Consider the following 16387-nt stretch of genomic DNA (forward strand, 5'->3'; position numbering starts at 1 on the left):
CCCTAGCTACCCTGGTGCTTTTCTGACCGGAAGAGGCTTGTGGCCCTATGTAGGCCGGATTTCCTCAAGTCTATTTTCAAATGCTGCTTCTTGCAGAAAAATAAATAGTTTTGGTAAAGGTATTTGTCATAGAAAACTGCAACCAAGATAAGATACCCAAGCTAATAAATACATTTAATTGAGCTTAAACATTAAAGACATATGTCTAGAGTGATTAAAATGATTAGTAATTGCAGCTATCAGCTGCAGGAAATGAGGGGGAGGAAATAAGTCATAGTTTTATTTTTCCGAGTGGTAGCATATGTGTACAGATCAGGATTCTAGCTATGTCCTAACAGAGTCAGCAAACGGTTGTCCAGACTTGGAGAGTTCTGAATGGAGCTTAGTGGAAGGAAGCTGAATAAAGCTATCCTGAAAGGTATTTTCATGGTACTTGGGTTCTCTCTTCAACCCTAACATCAGATTGGGTAGTCATGCCTTCTGTGGAAAACTTGTTTGCCAAAGAGTAAACATCTTGTTGTTATTGAGTAATTGAACAGTTCAGTCAGTTCCAAAACTTCAATTGCTTTGTGACCAGTTATATAAACAAACAAACAAACAAACAAACAAACATGCAGATTTGCATCGAAACAGCCACCTTCCATTTTCATTTGCATGTTGACTGAGTATCTAGGGCTAGCGCATCATTTCTACATTTCTGTAATTAAGAATATTTATTTAGCTTACAATAACATATTGAAAGAAATTACCCAAAATTAGCTTTAAAAAGTTAAAGTTTCTAGAAAATTACCTCCTGATTCCTCTCTTTCCAAGTCGAACCAAGATGACCTAACATTTGCCTAAATACTGTAATGGTCCCCTTTAAAAGAACGAGGACTCAGTGCTGAGCTGTCAGTAAGCCCCAGCTATTAGGAAACAGGGTTGTCCTACATGTGGGTGACTCTGTGCCGAAAGCATGGGAACAGCCTAGAGATGGGTAAAGTGAAGCCATGAACCATGCATGATCTCAGAAGACAGGGCAGAAGCTGTAAAAGGCCCTGTGCTTTCTTTGTGCAGTTAAACACAGTGGGAACATTACTTTTGATGAGACTGTCAACATTGCCCAGCAGATGAGACACTGCTCTTTGCCTAGAGAACTTTCTGGAATTATCAAGGAGATCCTGGGTACTGCACAGTCTGTGGGCTACAATGTGGATGGCCGCCACATCACAGATGACATCAACAGTGGTGCAGTGGAGTGCCCAGCAACAAGAAAATATTTCAATAAAAGACTATCTGATAATCAAAAAAAAAAAAAAAAAAAAGGACTGAGTTGAGACCCAGGCTGTAGTTACAACGCCTGGGAGATAGAGACAGGAAGGAAGGTCAGAAATTCAAGAATGTAAGGCTATGCCAAGTTACACAAAGAGCTCAAGGCTAGGCTGGGGTACAGGAGTCCCTACACATGCCCACCTCAACTCATAATTTATTTTTATTTAATATTAAAATCAAATAGAGAATATAATGAAGTGTAGAAGATGTGTTCAGTATGATGGTTAACAGGATAACTCGGCGGGATTTAGTCTCTAAATGCCGGAGGCACCACCACACAGACTTGGGTCCTTGCCCGAAGGAGGAACGTGGGCTGAGCACTGACATTCATGTCCCTTCTTTTTCTCAATGAACCCTCAAACTGAGAGCCAAAGTAGCCCCTCCCCCCTTGAGTTGCTTTTGTCTGCTATTTCGTCACAGCAACCGAGAAGGCAGCAAATACACTCGAATTACCAGGGCAAGTTCAGTATGTGCATCACTGTTCAAGTGCAGAACGAAGGATTTCAGTTTGAAGACTATAGCTGGAGCTTTGAGGGGCAGCGCAAACTATACACGATTCTGTTCTTCAGTCTTTCAGTAAGTTATTCCTTTAATGCAGTTTTTGTGAAACCCGAACTCCACAGAATTGGTACAACAAGAAAAAAGTCTTGAACTCATGGATTTGGATCTAACGGTTAATTACTGCCTCTGTGCCTGACGGGGTCTCTGAGTCTCCTGTATAAAACAGATAATTATAGTAGTCTAAAGGTTTTTGCTAGGATTAAACCAATGACTCATATACAGTGCTTGGCAGACTGACAACATAGTAACGTATCAGTAGACCCTTCTCATTTTCAAACCTTATTTTGATAACACATTTTACCTCTGTTACTTGTGATTGACTTATTTTCTAGTGCAGATGTCAAGTCTATAGCCATTACCTTTATTGCTGAAGTCATCAATTAACACGATTTCTGCTAAGTACTTCCTTGGTGTCCTTTTGATTACACTGTGGACTGTCCTCATGAGGGTTGACCATCCTTCATTATGGAAGACAATGACAACGCTTGAAGTAAGCAGGTTTTCATCATAGTGCCAATACTTGCATCTGCAAAAAGAAAAGTCCATTGCGTGTGTTTAGAAAGAATCTATAGTGCTCAGCTTCAGAGTCCCTGGGCTTGTATTTTCCGATTGGATTAAATATTATTGATTTATCTAAGGAAACAGTACGAAGCTCTTTGGATCTCAGCAGAAACCGAAGATCAAAGAAAGAAGCTGGTGTTTAAAGTGACTCTTAGATAAAGCTCCTTGGTATCAGCACATTGTGTGATAAAAGAACTAGCTTCCGAATGGGTGCTGAGGGTGACAAAGCTACCACTGCAGCTGTCAGCGGGCTCTTCCATGACACACATGGACACACACGTCACTCTATTTTCCTTTCGGAAGCTTGAGCTTTAAGTGCATGAGATTTATTCTGTTGTCTAACTGGACAGCTAGAAATAGTCAGAAAAAAGCTAAGCAGGATAATTAGAAACACATGGGGGTCTTTGGAAAACTGACTAGTGAATGAGAACAGTTCTAATACTGAGGGCATCTATTGCATTAATTAAAGATGGATCCTTGGTTACTCTACAAAAAGAAAGAAAGAAAGAAAGAAAGAAAGAAAGAAAGAAAGAAAGAAAGAAAGAAAGGAAGNGAAAGAAAGAAAGAAAGAAAGAAAGGAAGGAAGGAAGGAAGGAAGGAAGGAAGGAAGGAAGGAAGGAAGGAAGGAAGGAAGGAAGGAAAGGAAGGAAAGAAGAAGAACAAGTTTGAAACAGTAACCGCAGGGATAAAGCTGTTGGAAGCCCTTTCCTAACAGGGAGAATCTCAGATCAGGGTCTGATAAAGATTCCAGAGCCAGGGTAGAGCAAAGTCAGGAGGCGCTGCATGCTCTTTCTGGGCAACAATACAAACTACAGAAGCAGGGAAGTGTAAATATTCGGCCTGTGAGACAGACCAGAAGGTAAGGGCATTTGCTGAGCAGCCTGGTTAAGTTCCTGGAACTCAGGTAGAAGGCGGAGCATGAGTATGTGAACATGTAGAAACTCAGCTTTAAACCATTTGTTGTATAATATTCCCCAAAATGGGCTATTCCATAACTGATTTAATCTTTTTCTTATTGACAGGCATTTCACTCTATTCTATGTCCTTGTATAGGAACCCATCCTTCTAAATGCTCAGTGGATCCAGTGAGGACCAAGGTGGAAACGATGAGCCAGCAGGGTCAGGATGACCTGGAGGGAGCCAGTGGTCATCAGAAGTCACTGCAGCACTGATGTCCTGTGGTCAGAATGTCTCCTTAGAGCTCAACTGTTGCAAATCTGATCCGGAAAGGCAAGAGTGTTAGAGGGGGGCTGGTCAGGCCTTGGGGTGACTAAACATGTCCATTCTGTCATCCCAGTGGGTTTCTCAAAACCATGAGGTTGGCTCCCCCCTCCCTTTGCTTCCTCTCATTTGCACAGGATCGATTCTGCTCTTAAACCTTTTCCCCTGAGAAGAGGCCTGAGCAAGGGCCAGATGTTTGCCCCTCGGTCTTGAACTTTGTCAGCTCTCAGAAGTTTGAGAAGTTTCATGTCTTTTTAATTATTCACTGTGTGATCTCTTACAGCAGCACAAAAATGGACTGAAACCAGTGCCTCAGAAGCTGATGAAGAGAGTCCAGTGTACTCATGGAGATGGGGCGCCCTCACTTAGAGCCAGGAGGGAGCACCTCAGAAATGGCCTTAAGGAGCTGGATGCTAGAGAGCAAAGTGACTCTACAGCTTAGAAACACTGTGGGGAGGAAGTGTGAGCCCCAAGCTAAGGAGGTTGCATTCTCTGATCACAGGCTTCCCTTCACCACAAGCAGGTCCTTGACAAAGCTTAGCTCTCTGACAGATTTTCTGGTTTACTATGGTAAGCAATGAAAGCATAGGGCATGCTGGGTACTTATACACAATGTCTTTACTGGGTAAAGAGAGATACCCTGGGCTGGCAAGATGAATAAAGGTGTCCAACTACTGTGTGTGAGGATCTGAGTTCGATCCCTGGCACCCACAAGATGGAAGGAGAGAACTGAGTCCTACAAGTTGACCTACTGCTGACCTCCATACACAATAAATACAAATGAAAGGGAAGAAAATGAGCTATCCATGATACTGAGGTAAAACCCTATTTTGCACCATGCCTCACCTTACTGGTATAAAGTTTGCAATAGAGTATTTCTGCTTTCTGAGGTTCTAGTTACTTGTGGTCTAACATAGCTCAGTACTACCGTACTACAGGGTTAAGATAGCGCGAGAGGCACACTTGCAAACTTATTTTATGATCAGTTATTGATTGTTAATCTCTTAGGATACTTAATATGTATAGTACTTTTAATCATAAAAACACATGTTTAAAAGAAGACAGTATAAATACAGGATTAGTCCTACCTGCTCCAGGAAGTCACTTAGGGGTCTTGACTATAGTCTCCATGGATAACGGTTACTTGTGTAGGAAAGAAAACCGATTGCAATGAAAAGCCACGCTTGGGTAGATAGGCCTAGTCATGTTTCTGGCTCATCTGTGTTCTCCAGCATCTCACACCCCACGAGAGCTTTTCAATCATCTAGCATCAGTAGAGGCTCAGCTACACTGGAGAACTGCTCTGGTCACAAGGAGTCATATTCAGATGAGAAGATATGGAGTGATCCTGGCTGTGCATTGGACAGGCCAAGGAAGATACCAGGATTCCCACTCTGTCACTCTCTACTGTATTTGTTCGAGACAGAGTCTCTCATTGAGCCTGGAGCTATGTTGGTGGCCAGAATGTGCAACAAAGTGCTTGGGGCTACATGCATACAATGTCATGGTTGGATTTTTTTTTTTGAACAAAGAATATGAATGAATGTCAGGGATTCCATGTTAAGTCGTCATGCTTGTAAAACACGTGCTCCTACCCACTGAGCCACCCGACTCCATGCCTCCTGAGTGTTTTATAGTGACCTCTGTAATTTACAAAGTAGATTGCAAAACTCAAAATGAAACATATATTAATATTTTACTTGCGCACTTGTCTCAATAGTTCTGGTATCATCTGTACTTTCGTATCAAACCTTGTCATAAGGCCCAAGAGGTGGTGCTATGGTTAAGAGGGCTTGCAGCTCTTCCAGAGGACCCAAGTTATGTTCCTAGTACCCACATGGATGGCTCGCAATCTCCTCTAACTGCATCTTCAAAGAATCTAATGTCCTCTGGCCTTCCCTAGGCACCCACTATCTCTCTCTCTCTCTCTCTCTCACACACACACACACGAATACTCATGAGTAAAATAGAGTAATTTAAAAACCTTATAACTGGATCACTGATGGATAATATATACATAAATAGATTATAAAAAATCTAAGAGTTTTAGGTCATAAACTGCTGTGGTTAGCATACACTATCATTAATCTGCAGTACTGCATGTGTGTGCTTCTGTATTCGTGTAAGGAAGTGACCCAACTTCCCAACTGTGCCCTTTAAGGGCTGCATCTTATTTCTAGATTGTTCGCTCCAAGTCTTTAATAAGGAATGACTTTAGACTCGCTTTTGTTAATTCTGTAGGAAGTCTAAATCTAACAGTGATGAATTTTTAGGCACAGGAATCAAGCCCATAATTTGAGAAACACTGGCTTTTTTATTAACTACCTTCTTCCATTTAAAAATAAATATGGGCCTTTTTCTGCCTCCCTCTAAAAATACTACTTATTTAAATAATTAAAGGAAGAGAGAAATGCTTAAACCTACCTGAAAGGGACCTTATTCCCAATTTCTGAACATATTAGTAATGTAGATGGAAAATTTAACTTAGCATTCTAAAATATCTATTTTCAATGAAAGGAGCGCTATCCCCATTCAACCTGGGGCATCAGGCTCAACAGGCGGGAGAGAGAGGCCTTTATGCAAATGTATGGTTTCTATGAACTCTGGGTGAAATGGTACAAAGTCAGCGCCTCAGGACATGATAGGTGCTACGCCTTAACACGCATCATACACAAAAAAATACAGAACTTAACACCTCAATAATGTCAATTCCTCATCATCACTCTCCGAATATTCATTTTATCAGTGGGGCTCCTGGAAAAGATTAGGTGATGCTCCAAACTGGGTACTACTCTTTCCTAAGGTCAACCAAAGCTACATTAGCCCCACCTTATTTTATTTTATTCTATTCCATTTTTTGTAATTTGTATCATAATTTAGGTCCCAAGTCCCTACAGCTATCCTCTCTAAATTACTATCATGTACAGTGTTTCCCATTGAAGTCACACCTGCTCGCATTTTGTACATTGGCTTAGCTGCTGACTCTAGTAGGCTCTGATCTCCGGGCTGAGTTCCTCATCTTTGTGCACAAGCACCGTTCCTAGCTTTGTTTCTCATCTGCTGTGTATGAGCATCCCTGTTTGTGAGCATCACTCCCAGATTTCTATCTTGAAATCTGGCTTGGTATTCTTACCATCGCTCCATCTACTTCTCCTGTGGTCAAACACAAGATCAGGTATTGGACTTTAAGTTACAGGCTATCGCAGAGGACGAAGAGTTCCTTCTGTATGTCACTCAGGAGCACAACCACTCAAACAATGTTTCCATATGTTGCCCAAAGAGGTCTGAAGACTTTATAGAAGACCCTGCTAATAGTCCATGGTCCTGCTAAGACCCTGGTCTACAGGGTGTGTCTTCTTTCAAAGGTATAGCTTGACTTCTTTCCTTTCCTTTCCTTTCCTTTCCTTTCCTTTCCTTTCCTTTCCTTTCCTTTCCTTTCCTTTCCTTTCCTTTCCTTTCCTTTCCTTTCCTATTAAAGATTTATTTATTATTATATATAAGTACACCGTAGTTGTCTTCAGATAGACCAGAAGAGGGCATCTGATCTCATTACGGATGGTTGTAAGCCACCACGTTATTGGGATTTGCCAGAAGAGCAGTCAGTGCTCTTAACTGCTGAGCCACCTCTCCAGCCCCCTTGGCTTCTTTTCTTAGCCCTATGCTGACCTTTAGTGAGGTGAGTCTTTAAGTCTAAGTCTAAATCACTGGCCTTCCTCACACCAGTGTCAACTCTCTAGAAACAAACTTGCTGTCTTCTTTTTGGAAAACATTGTTCCTCAAATCCTTTCCCTTTTCTTTAGTGTCTCTGGGTAAGGGATGAGACTTCGACTTAAACACATCTGGTAAATTGCTCAGTATTGGGTCCTGACCACAACACAGGCAAGCATAAACACACACACACACACACACACACAGTTAATCCAATACAAATTCAAAAATAAGACATTTAGAAGACTTAGTAAATCTAACACACTTTAAAGAAGTCAATTATAAAATTTAAATATGCAGCTAGTTCTTGATAATGAAGAAACAAAAAATACTATTTTAAAACCATATACTATGCCCAAATTATTTATTTATTCATTGCATTTTTACTTCAAGCAGAATCTACATTTGAAGGGAATATGATGCTCAGATCTGTTTAGAATGTCTACTTAAAGCAGCCACTCCAGGGGCTGGAGAGATAGCTCAGTGGTTAAGAGCATCGTCTGCTCTTCTGAAGGTCCTGAGTTCAAATCTCAGCAATCACATGGTGGCTCACAACCATCTGTAATGAGATCTCACTCCATCTTCTGGAGTGTCTGAAGACAGCTACAGTGTACTTACATATACAAATTAATAAATCTAAAGAAAAAAAAAAGGCAGTCACAACATGGTCTGTCTAAGAAGACAATTCCTGAGTAGGAGTTTATCTCTGGACCAGCAGAATGGACTATCAGGGAATACTTGTCCTAGCTGGGACAATGAAGTCTTTCACTTTGGATTTCGAGCTTGGATGACTTTAGTTAGTTTCTAGTTATGCTTGCATGGCAAGGCAAGAGCTTGACATAGAAAAAAGGTTTTCATAGAGAATGCAAGAGCAAAAGCTAAATGGAGATGAGTGTATGACTGTTTGACAGGCACATGGCTTCACTTCTTCATTTGCTCCCCCCTGGTTCTGCATCTCCAATGACTGTCACATGGACTGTGTGATCTTGGTGTCCATGAGACAGTCCAACAGGCCCTCTTCACCTACTTGTTTGAGCTAGTTGCAAAAATTTGTTTTTTTAAGTAACTACCACATCTAGCATGTTAACCTTAATATTTTCACTAAATCTAAGCTCATTATATACATGTGTCCATGGAATTAAACTTAGAGTCTCACTAGTCCATCAGTAAAGCAAGTCATCTATCTATTTCCTCTTGGAGAGTTTCTTTCTGACCATTGGTGAAGTTGCAGAAAGACGAGCTAGAGATGGCCTCTCTAGGTGGTATCACTTGGTAGGTTCTAAACACATTCTGCATAGATGAATGTTAGCATTAGAGAACTATAAATGTCACCTAAATTAGAAATATAAACCAAGAGCATGCCTGGGTTGGACCTATGCCCTCAGCACATATGTAACACTTGAACAGCTGGGTCTTCATGCAGGACTCCTAACAGCAGGAGCAGGGGCTGGATCTGACTCTGATGCCTGCTTTTGGATATCTTTCCCCAAACTGGGCTGCCTTGCTTAGCCATAGAAGGAGAGGATGCACCCAGTCCTACTGCAACTGAATATGCTAAGGTGGTTCGATATCCATGGGAGGCCTCCCCTTTTCTGGGGAGGAAGGGAGGAAGGAAAGGTGGAGGGAGGGGAGAGGAGAAGGAGGGACTGAGTGGAGAGAAAGGAGGGGAGGATGCAATTGGGATGTATAGCAAATAAAAAAATAGTAATTTTGAGAAAAAAAGTTAACATGAGATACTAATTTGAAATAATAACAAAAAAGCTTTCAAGGTTTGTAATCTAGTCAGCACTAACAGCTACTTAAAGTTGGATGACTTGGCCCATGTGGAATCTATTAGAGTGGTTGGTGTCACAATTCTGAAGCGTCCACACACTTTTCCTTGGGTACAGCAAGGGCAGCTGCTCAGACTCACAGGATGATTTAGGTTCGCTCTCCACAAGACAGACAGTGGGGTACAAAGATCATTTTCTTTGGTCCCCATTCTAGCTCCCATGTAGACAGGCCTGTTCTTGATGCTACAGTCTTTCTTTGGGCCAGATATAATGGAGTCGAGTTACAGTTTGTTTCTGTCCTAAGCATTTTCTCCAGCTTCCATCTACGAAGAGCTCCCGCCCTTCTCCTTCGCTGTGAGACACTAATTACTTTTCCCTAATGTTCTTATTAGTTAGTCCTCCCTTGAAGGTCAAAATTCAGTCTGTGGTAATAGAACTCATTCAGCCTATTATCTTGAAAATGAAAATATCAGCAAAGCTGAGCTCAGTTCTGCCCAAACAGCACGTCACGATCATGCCAGTTCTCAACACATATTTGTTGATTTGATTTCAGAAAATGTTTACAGGTCTACCCCTTTCCAGAGTCACAGAACACCATGTATTTTTCTTTGTTAATGAGTCAAATGTTATTGACAGGGAGAATAAGAAATCTTACATTCTTTGGGGAGGTTGAAAATCAAGTTGACGGCCATAGAATTAATGGCTGTGCTTGGAAAAAATTTCAAGTATATCACCTGTCATGTCAAAACTAAGAAATGGAGCAAAACAGCTGCTAACAGCAGTTCTTGATTGAGCACATTAGACAGTACCACAGCTGGAACCCAGGGCAAATATGAAGGTAAGGCCAGTGTGCAGCTTTGGCTTGGTCCCTCAGATCAGGTCAATCTCAATAAATGACAGCTGTCTGTCACACGCACAAGGTTTAAGTCAAATGTTCTGGTTCCAGTTGGGTTACTGCATCGGTTCCGGGTACTAGAGTCTTGCTCTGAGGCCAGCTGAGGATTCTGAAGGTGAGTTATAACCAAACCATCAGTGGGTTAACAGAGAGCGGACTGTTTGAGCAAAGCAGGTTTCCTAAAACCTTTCCAGGCTGAATCCCGGAGTAAGAGACACAGAAGAAGCAATAACAGCAATAGCCTTGTGCAGTGCGCACAGCCTACAGCAGCAGTCGCCGGCTCAGAACACCGTGGCTTCTGCTGACTGGCACGTGGGCTGGCACAATGGTGCAGCCGGCACAAGGGAGCCCCAGAAGCAGTGTCAAAGTGGAAGGAGAGAGCCAACTGAACAACTGCTCTGTCTTCCACATATGAGGTACAACACGCATGCCTCCCCCTTCTTTCACAGAGTCCCCGATAATAAATACCATGAAAAATAGGAAACCTCTGAATGCATTCATCTCCATTCTCTCTGTGACAGTCAGTGAGATACAGCTACATCATTAGCCATGATGTCACCCTTCCTTTTCCCTCAGCTGTCCATCCAGAGTCCTCCTTAACACACTCATGGCATGGCTAGAACACACAGTTCCTAAAGAGCAGTCAGATGTGATGTCATCGTTGGACAACTCAGCTTGTGTTCCCTGCAGTAGCCTGGATCAGAGACCTCCGAGCATGAGGAGAACAGCCCCATCTCCGCTGGTGCTCCTGTGCGGTTAAAGTGTCCAGCAAGCCAAACAGGAGGCGGAAGATACAGACTGGAATGCTTGAAGACTGTGTAAGAAGATACAGGAGACAGAGACCTGTACAGCGGATTGATGACAAACACGGTGACCTTATGCCTCTTTGCTATGGAGACAGGTGGCATCAGAGACACCCAGGCTAGAGTCAGAGGACACTGACTGGGCAGAGGAGTAGACAGCACGGCATTGAACACAGTAAAGACTCAAGTGCTCACAAGGAATCTTAGAGCGAACAGTTCCAAGCACGTGTCCAGGGTTCCCAAAGGACTCTTAGAACTCATGGCGAAGAATCTGAGGATGCTAATAATCTTGGATGATGTTTGAGCCAAATAACTGGTGGTTCTGCTATCAAGTTCACTGTTCATTTGCTCCCAGACAGGAAGTGTGTTTCTAATAGCCTTCACTCTTTCCAAAGCTCTCCCACACATATTATTCCATCCAAGTCTCTTGTAAGGCAGGGAGACATTTTTTTAAATCATGCATTTTCTACATACAGGATCTGAGGCTGTTAGGTTGTATGACTTGCTTAGTTAAAGTTAACAACAGAAGTGAGTTTAAGAATGAGTCCTTCATGTGCAATAGTGTCTGCGTTTGGTGGCTGATTATGGGATGGATCCCCAGATGGGGCAGTCTCTAGATGGTCCATCCTTTCGTCTTAGCTCCAAACTTTGTCTCTGTAACTCCTTCCATGGGTGTTTTGTTCCCAATTCTAAGGAGGAATGAACTATCCACACGTTGCTGAAAGGACCGTGTGAGGCTATGCCAGTGCCTGGCAAATAAAGAAGTGGATGCTCACAGTCATCTATAGGATGGAACACAGGGCCCCCAAAGGAGGAGCTAGAGAAAGTACCCAAGGAGCTGAAGGGGTCTGCAGCCCTATAGGTGGAACAACAATATGAACTAACCAGTACCCCCAGAGCTCGTGTCTCTAGCTGCATGTGTAGGAAAAGATGGCCTAGTCGTCCATCATTGGGAAGAGAGGTCCCTTGGTCTTGCAAACTTTATACGCCCCAGTACAGGGGAACACCAGGGCCAAGAAGTGGGAGTGGGTGGGTAGGGGCGCAGGGCAGGGGGAGGGTATAGGATAGCATTTGAAATGTAAATGAAGAAAATCTCTAATAAAAAATTGAAAAATAAATAAATAAATAAATAAAATTGTCTAAAAAAGCAACAAAAAAGAATGAGTCCTTCAGTTCTAGCTTTAAAGTTCTTTCCCTTAGACCATAAGTTCACTAACCTAACCATCACTTACAAATACGTGCTTATAAAGCAAATAGGAAAATTACAGAAGGAATGCAGAGCTACTAACAAAAAATGACTGCCACACAGCGTAGAGGATTTCTGCCTCGTTTGAAGGGTCGAGGATATTGAATATGTTAAAAAGACCCTAAGAATGCTAAACTGTATTTTTTTGGGATAGCTGCCTTCCAAGGTTTTCTCTTTTATTTAAAGAAAAACATACTCAGACAGATGTGTCCAGTTAATGATCTGAAATCTCAAACCACAGTCTAGAAAAAAAATCTGGCATTGAGTCCTAGGCCAGGACATATGTTCTTGTATATTTCTTCAAAACTCTTTGGGAAAGAAAAGAAAAGAAAAAAAAGAACACTTCACAGTGTGAGCCATATGTTTATAGCTATATTGGACTCTTCATTTCACATATGAGCTTACATATGATATTCTAATTTTATAGAAACGCCAGCTTATCAAACACCAATATACTTGAGCTAAAACAGCAACCACTAAGCTGAGTAAAGGATCAACACCCTGTGGACCACGCACAGATGTGAAGGAAGGCTTGCGTCTTCCAGCTAGCTAATTAATGTAGGCTTTGCCTCACTCCATGAAGGATTTCAGGCAGCACACGAAGACAGAGAAAGGAACATTCCTGAAATTAAAAGCAGAAGGAATGGGTAAGGAAAAGATGGTAGACAGAGAAGAATACAATGTATAAGGTGTTTAGCAGAGTGTGAAGGGCTCCAACCAGAACAGTTCTGGGTACTGACTGCAAAGAACACACCACAGAAGGAGCCAGCCTGCATTCTGCTAGCAGATGCAGCCTTACTCTCTAGATATGTCTTATGAGTCTGCAGTTTAGAAGTTTCCAGCAGTAAAACCTTGTCAAATCTATGTTTAAGAAACCCATTGTTCAGGTGAAGTAAACTATTCTTGGTTTGACATCCAGACGGGAGTTGCATTTTTTTGTTTATTAAACACAGCGTCTTATAGTAGGTGCATACAGTAATGAGTTTCACTGGGCTATGCTTAGATGAAGCCTTCAGTGGCAACAGTGGTAGATCGCACCAAGCGCAAGCCATTACAAACAGTTGTGCGGAGAACAGGTTGAGAGCTGAAGTTCAGCGCAGATTTGGAGATCACACTTTGCAAACATTCCCTCAGATGTTTATTGAGTCATCTTCCGCTTCACATTTCTTCACTCAGGGAGTGACTCTCCGCCTTCTCGGTGCTCTAATTACAATAAGGAACTTGCCTCCACCATATGGAGGGCTTGTGTTTCCAGAAGCGCGCACTTCAACTCCGTTAATGATTGGTGAAGAGGTAGGTGCTTACAGGGTAGGGTGGTAACGTCAGGGTGATGTTACTGGATACTCCTGACAGAATGGTCAGATAGCGCAGGCTCTGTGATGCCTAGCTAGGGTATGAAATGACATAAGAATGAAGGATGCACAGCATCAGAACTCTACTGTGAAATTTGGGTTACAGATGCTGAGAAGATGGTATACAACAGCTAGCGTTTATTAACTCACAGGCCAGTCAGCTTCTGCAGCTAATATGGCTATGTTAACCATGCTTAGTGACCTATGTCACTGAAATCACTGGGATCTGGGTAGTTCATTTAACATGTGCTGTAACTGATATACATAAAATAGTAAGTACAAAAGAAGAGAAAAATACTATTTCAAGAAATCATGAGTGTACCTCTTCTCTGGCATTAAGAGAGTCCTTACTCTTCTTCCTCCCTTCCCCAATTCACCCCGAAATCCGGCTGGCCTTGAACTTCTGATCCAACTGCCTCAATTGCTGAGATGACAGGCTTGTCCTACCACACCAAGGCTTGTTGTGTGGTAGGTAAACTCTCTACTAGGGTACTTACCTACTGCCTATCTTTTCTTTTCTTGTACATTGGTGCAGTAATTTTACAGAATGCTCCCTGAAACCAAGTCATTAAGACTGAGTTGATGCTAGATATCAAGCACTCATTCCATGCATGGACTCAGGTTCTAGGAACTGAGGGGTAAGTAAATTCTCATCCCGAAGAATGCAGACACCAGGAAGGCTCAAACCTGAGATTCTAGAAAACATTCTAGCTCACTGAAAACCTCCCAGGGAACCCAAGGACTTAACACATCGGAACATCTCACGAGGGCCACTGCCACTTGGAACAATGGGCCATGGGCTTTCACCTTCTCCTCAAAGTCCTCAAAGAACTTGGAGTTGAACGATGGATAAGTCAATATGTGAAGGAGGTTGTTATCAAAAAGGAAGGAAGGAAGGAATAAGGGAGAAGGAGAGACAAGTCCATTCTGTATGATGGCAATGCAACATGTAAGCTGGATGTGATGACCAGCAAGAGGGAGGGAGGGAGAGGGAGGGAGGGAGGGAGGGAGGGGGAGAGAGAGAGGGCCTCCAGAGTTGAAAACTACTAGTGAGGAAAGTAAGTGAAGCCCATCACTCCTTGGCCTAGACACTCAGTTAGAAATCTGTTCTACTGAGATAGCTAGGGATGCACACCAAGACTGAGTCCCAGGTGAATTAGGAACGGTTCCAAATGTCCCAAAGTAAAGGACCAGAAAAATGAAATGTGGCCATCCAGGGAGAGGCATGTCAAGCACACAGACAAGAAAATAGTGCTTGAGGAAACAAACCAAGACAGACATTTAAAGACACATAAACTGTGTCCTGTAATTTATTTATGAATTAATAGTTGCCACCTAACTTCACTGTTTAAAAACGGAAAGGAGCTGGAAGTGGCAGTGGTGGCGTATGCCTGTAATCCCAGCACTTGGGAGGTAGAGACAGGAGAATTAAATAGTTCAGGTCATCTTCCTCGATAAAGGGAGTTGGAGTCCAGTCCTGTTTACACAACACCCTGTTTCCCCAAACCCACAAACAAACAAAAAACAAACAAACAAACAAAACAAACATACAACTACTGGGAGTTGTAGGGTCACAGGAGATTTTTAAAAACATCATGAAATATATGCAAATTTCTATTTTTCAAAGTTTCTAAAAATAAAATCACCAGTTAGAACATCTACAAGTGGTGAGAACACCAGCTTGGCAGCTTCATATTCAGTAACCCCCTAAAACCTCAATTCTCACAAATGCTGTTTCATCAGACAAAGACTTTCCCAAGAATGAGTACCAGCGTGTAAACTTCACCAGAGCAGACTGCTCTATTAACGCTGTAGGAGGCTCTGCTGGACATGTATCTTTTCTAAGGGAGGGCACGTTAAAAATATGTTCTCACTTTAGTAGTATGATAGCGCAAAGATTTACAAAATCTGCATAGGGTATAACCTTTTGTTATATCACCCTTTGTTTCCGCCAGTTTTTTCCCTTTTATTATCCAAACTGTCTGTCTGTCTAAGTCCTTCTAGCTTATAACTCTTGCAGATAGCTGCACTAACGTGATAGATCCAGCACACAGGACAGACTTCCCTAAGCATCAGGGTAGTGAGAGAAAAGATAGCTGTACTCCTGCACAGAGGGGCAGCAAAGACAGAAGAGCTCTGCTGGAAGAGATGATTCCCTGGGGCCAGTCCCAACTTTTGCTAACCTCTAAACCCAAACTGGAAAGCCAGCACTTGCATTCCAGTATAACGCTCCAAATATTATCAAGCAATTGTATTTAATTATCGCCATGTTAGAAATAAAGTACTTGGGGGGTGGGATGGGGTGGAGGGGAAAAAAAAAGAAATAAAGTACTTATTTCGGTGGGAAAATTATACCTTGTGCGTATGCCTCAGAAATCCTAGATACTCTTGAAGCAATTGGGGTGGGCTCAGGTATGTATATGTCAGGTAAGGATGTTTGGGGATTCTTTAAATGGCTACAAGTAGACATCACGTTGTGGTAATGAAGGGGACCGCATTTATGAAAAACGCATCTAACTGACTTCTCGGTGCCCTGCTGCCTGAACGCTTTTCTCACATTCAAGCCATCAAATGCTAGCTTGCTTGTGGCAGGCACTGAGGACCACTGGGGAGAGAGCCACAGCTCTTTGTGCTCTTAATTTACACTAAAACCTTCATGAAAGAAGATTAAGTTAGAGGCTTCCTCAGTACTGAAGACATCAGTCACAGTGTTAAATACCAGGTCTCCAAAGTTATAATTTCCCTAAACACTATAACACACAAAGTGGCACTTTTTTTCCAATCTCGGAAACTTAAGAATGACAGGTAATTTGGTCAAGTCCTTTGGATGTCCAATGTACCACTTTCAGAAGTTTATGTCTATCTGTTGAATCTTCTAGGAGCACAGATACTTGTAAGGCTTATTGTTGTCATAGGTTAAAACAAACCACACACACACACACACACACACACACACA

At 42.3% G+C, this 16387-nt stretch overlaps 1 protein-coding gene and 1 non-coding gene across 3 annotated transcripts in view; one reads left to right on the plus strand and one right to left on the minus strand.

The window, feature by feature from the left end:
* Positions 1 to 16387, minus strand: part of Galnt7 (polypeptide N-acetylgalactosaminyltransferase 7) — a 127226-nt gene that overhangs the window by 25472 nt on the left and 85367 nt on the right. For both annotated transcript variants that reach the window (XM_021169630.1, XM_021169631.1), the window contains exon 3: positions 2232 to 2398. In XM_021169630.1, coding sequence (XP_021025289.1) covers positions 2232 to 2398 — 167 coding nt within the window. The remainder of the gene's footprint in view (positions 1 to 2231; positions 2399 to 16387) is intronic.
* LOC115031788 lies at positions 840 to 967 on the plus strand. Its single transcript, XR_003837450.1, has one exon. It is a non-coding gene; the product is annotated as a small nucleolar RNA SNORA65 (small nucleolar RNA).

This window comes from Mus caroli, chromosome 8 (genome assembly GCF_900094665.2).
Source record: "Mus caroli chromosome 8, CAROLI_EIJ_v1.1, whole genome shotgun sequence".
Classification (NCBI taxonomy): domain Eukaryota; kingdom Metazoa; phylum Chordata; class Mammalia; order Rodentia; family Muridae; genus Mus; species Mus caroli.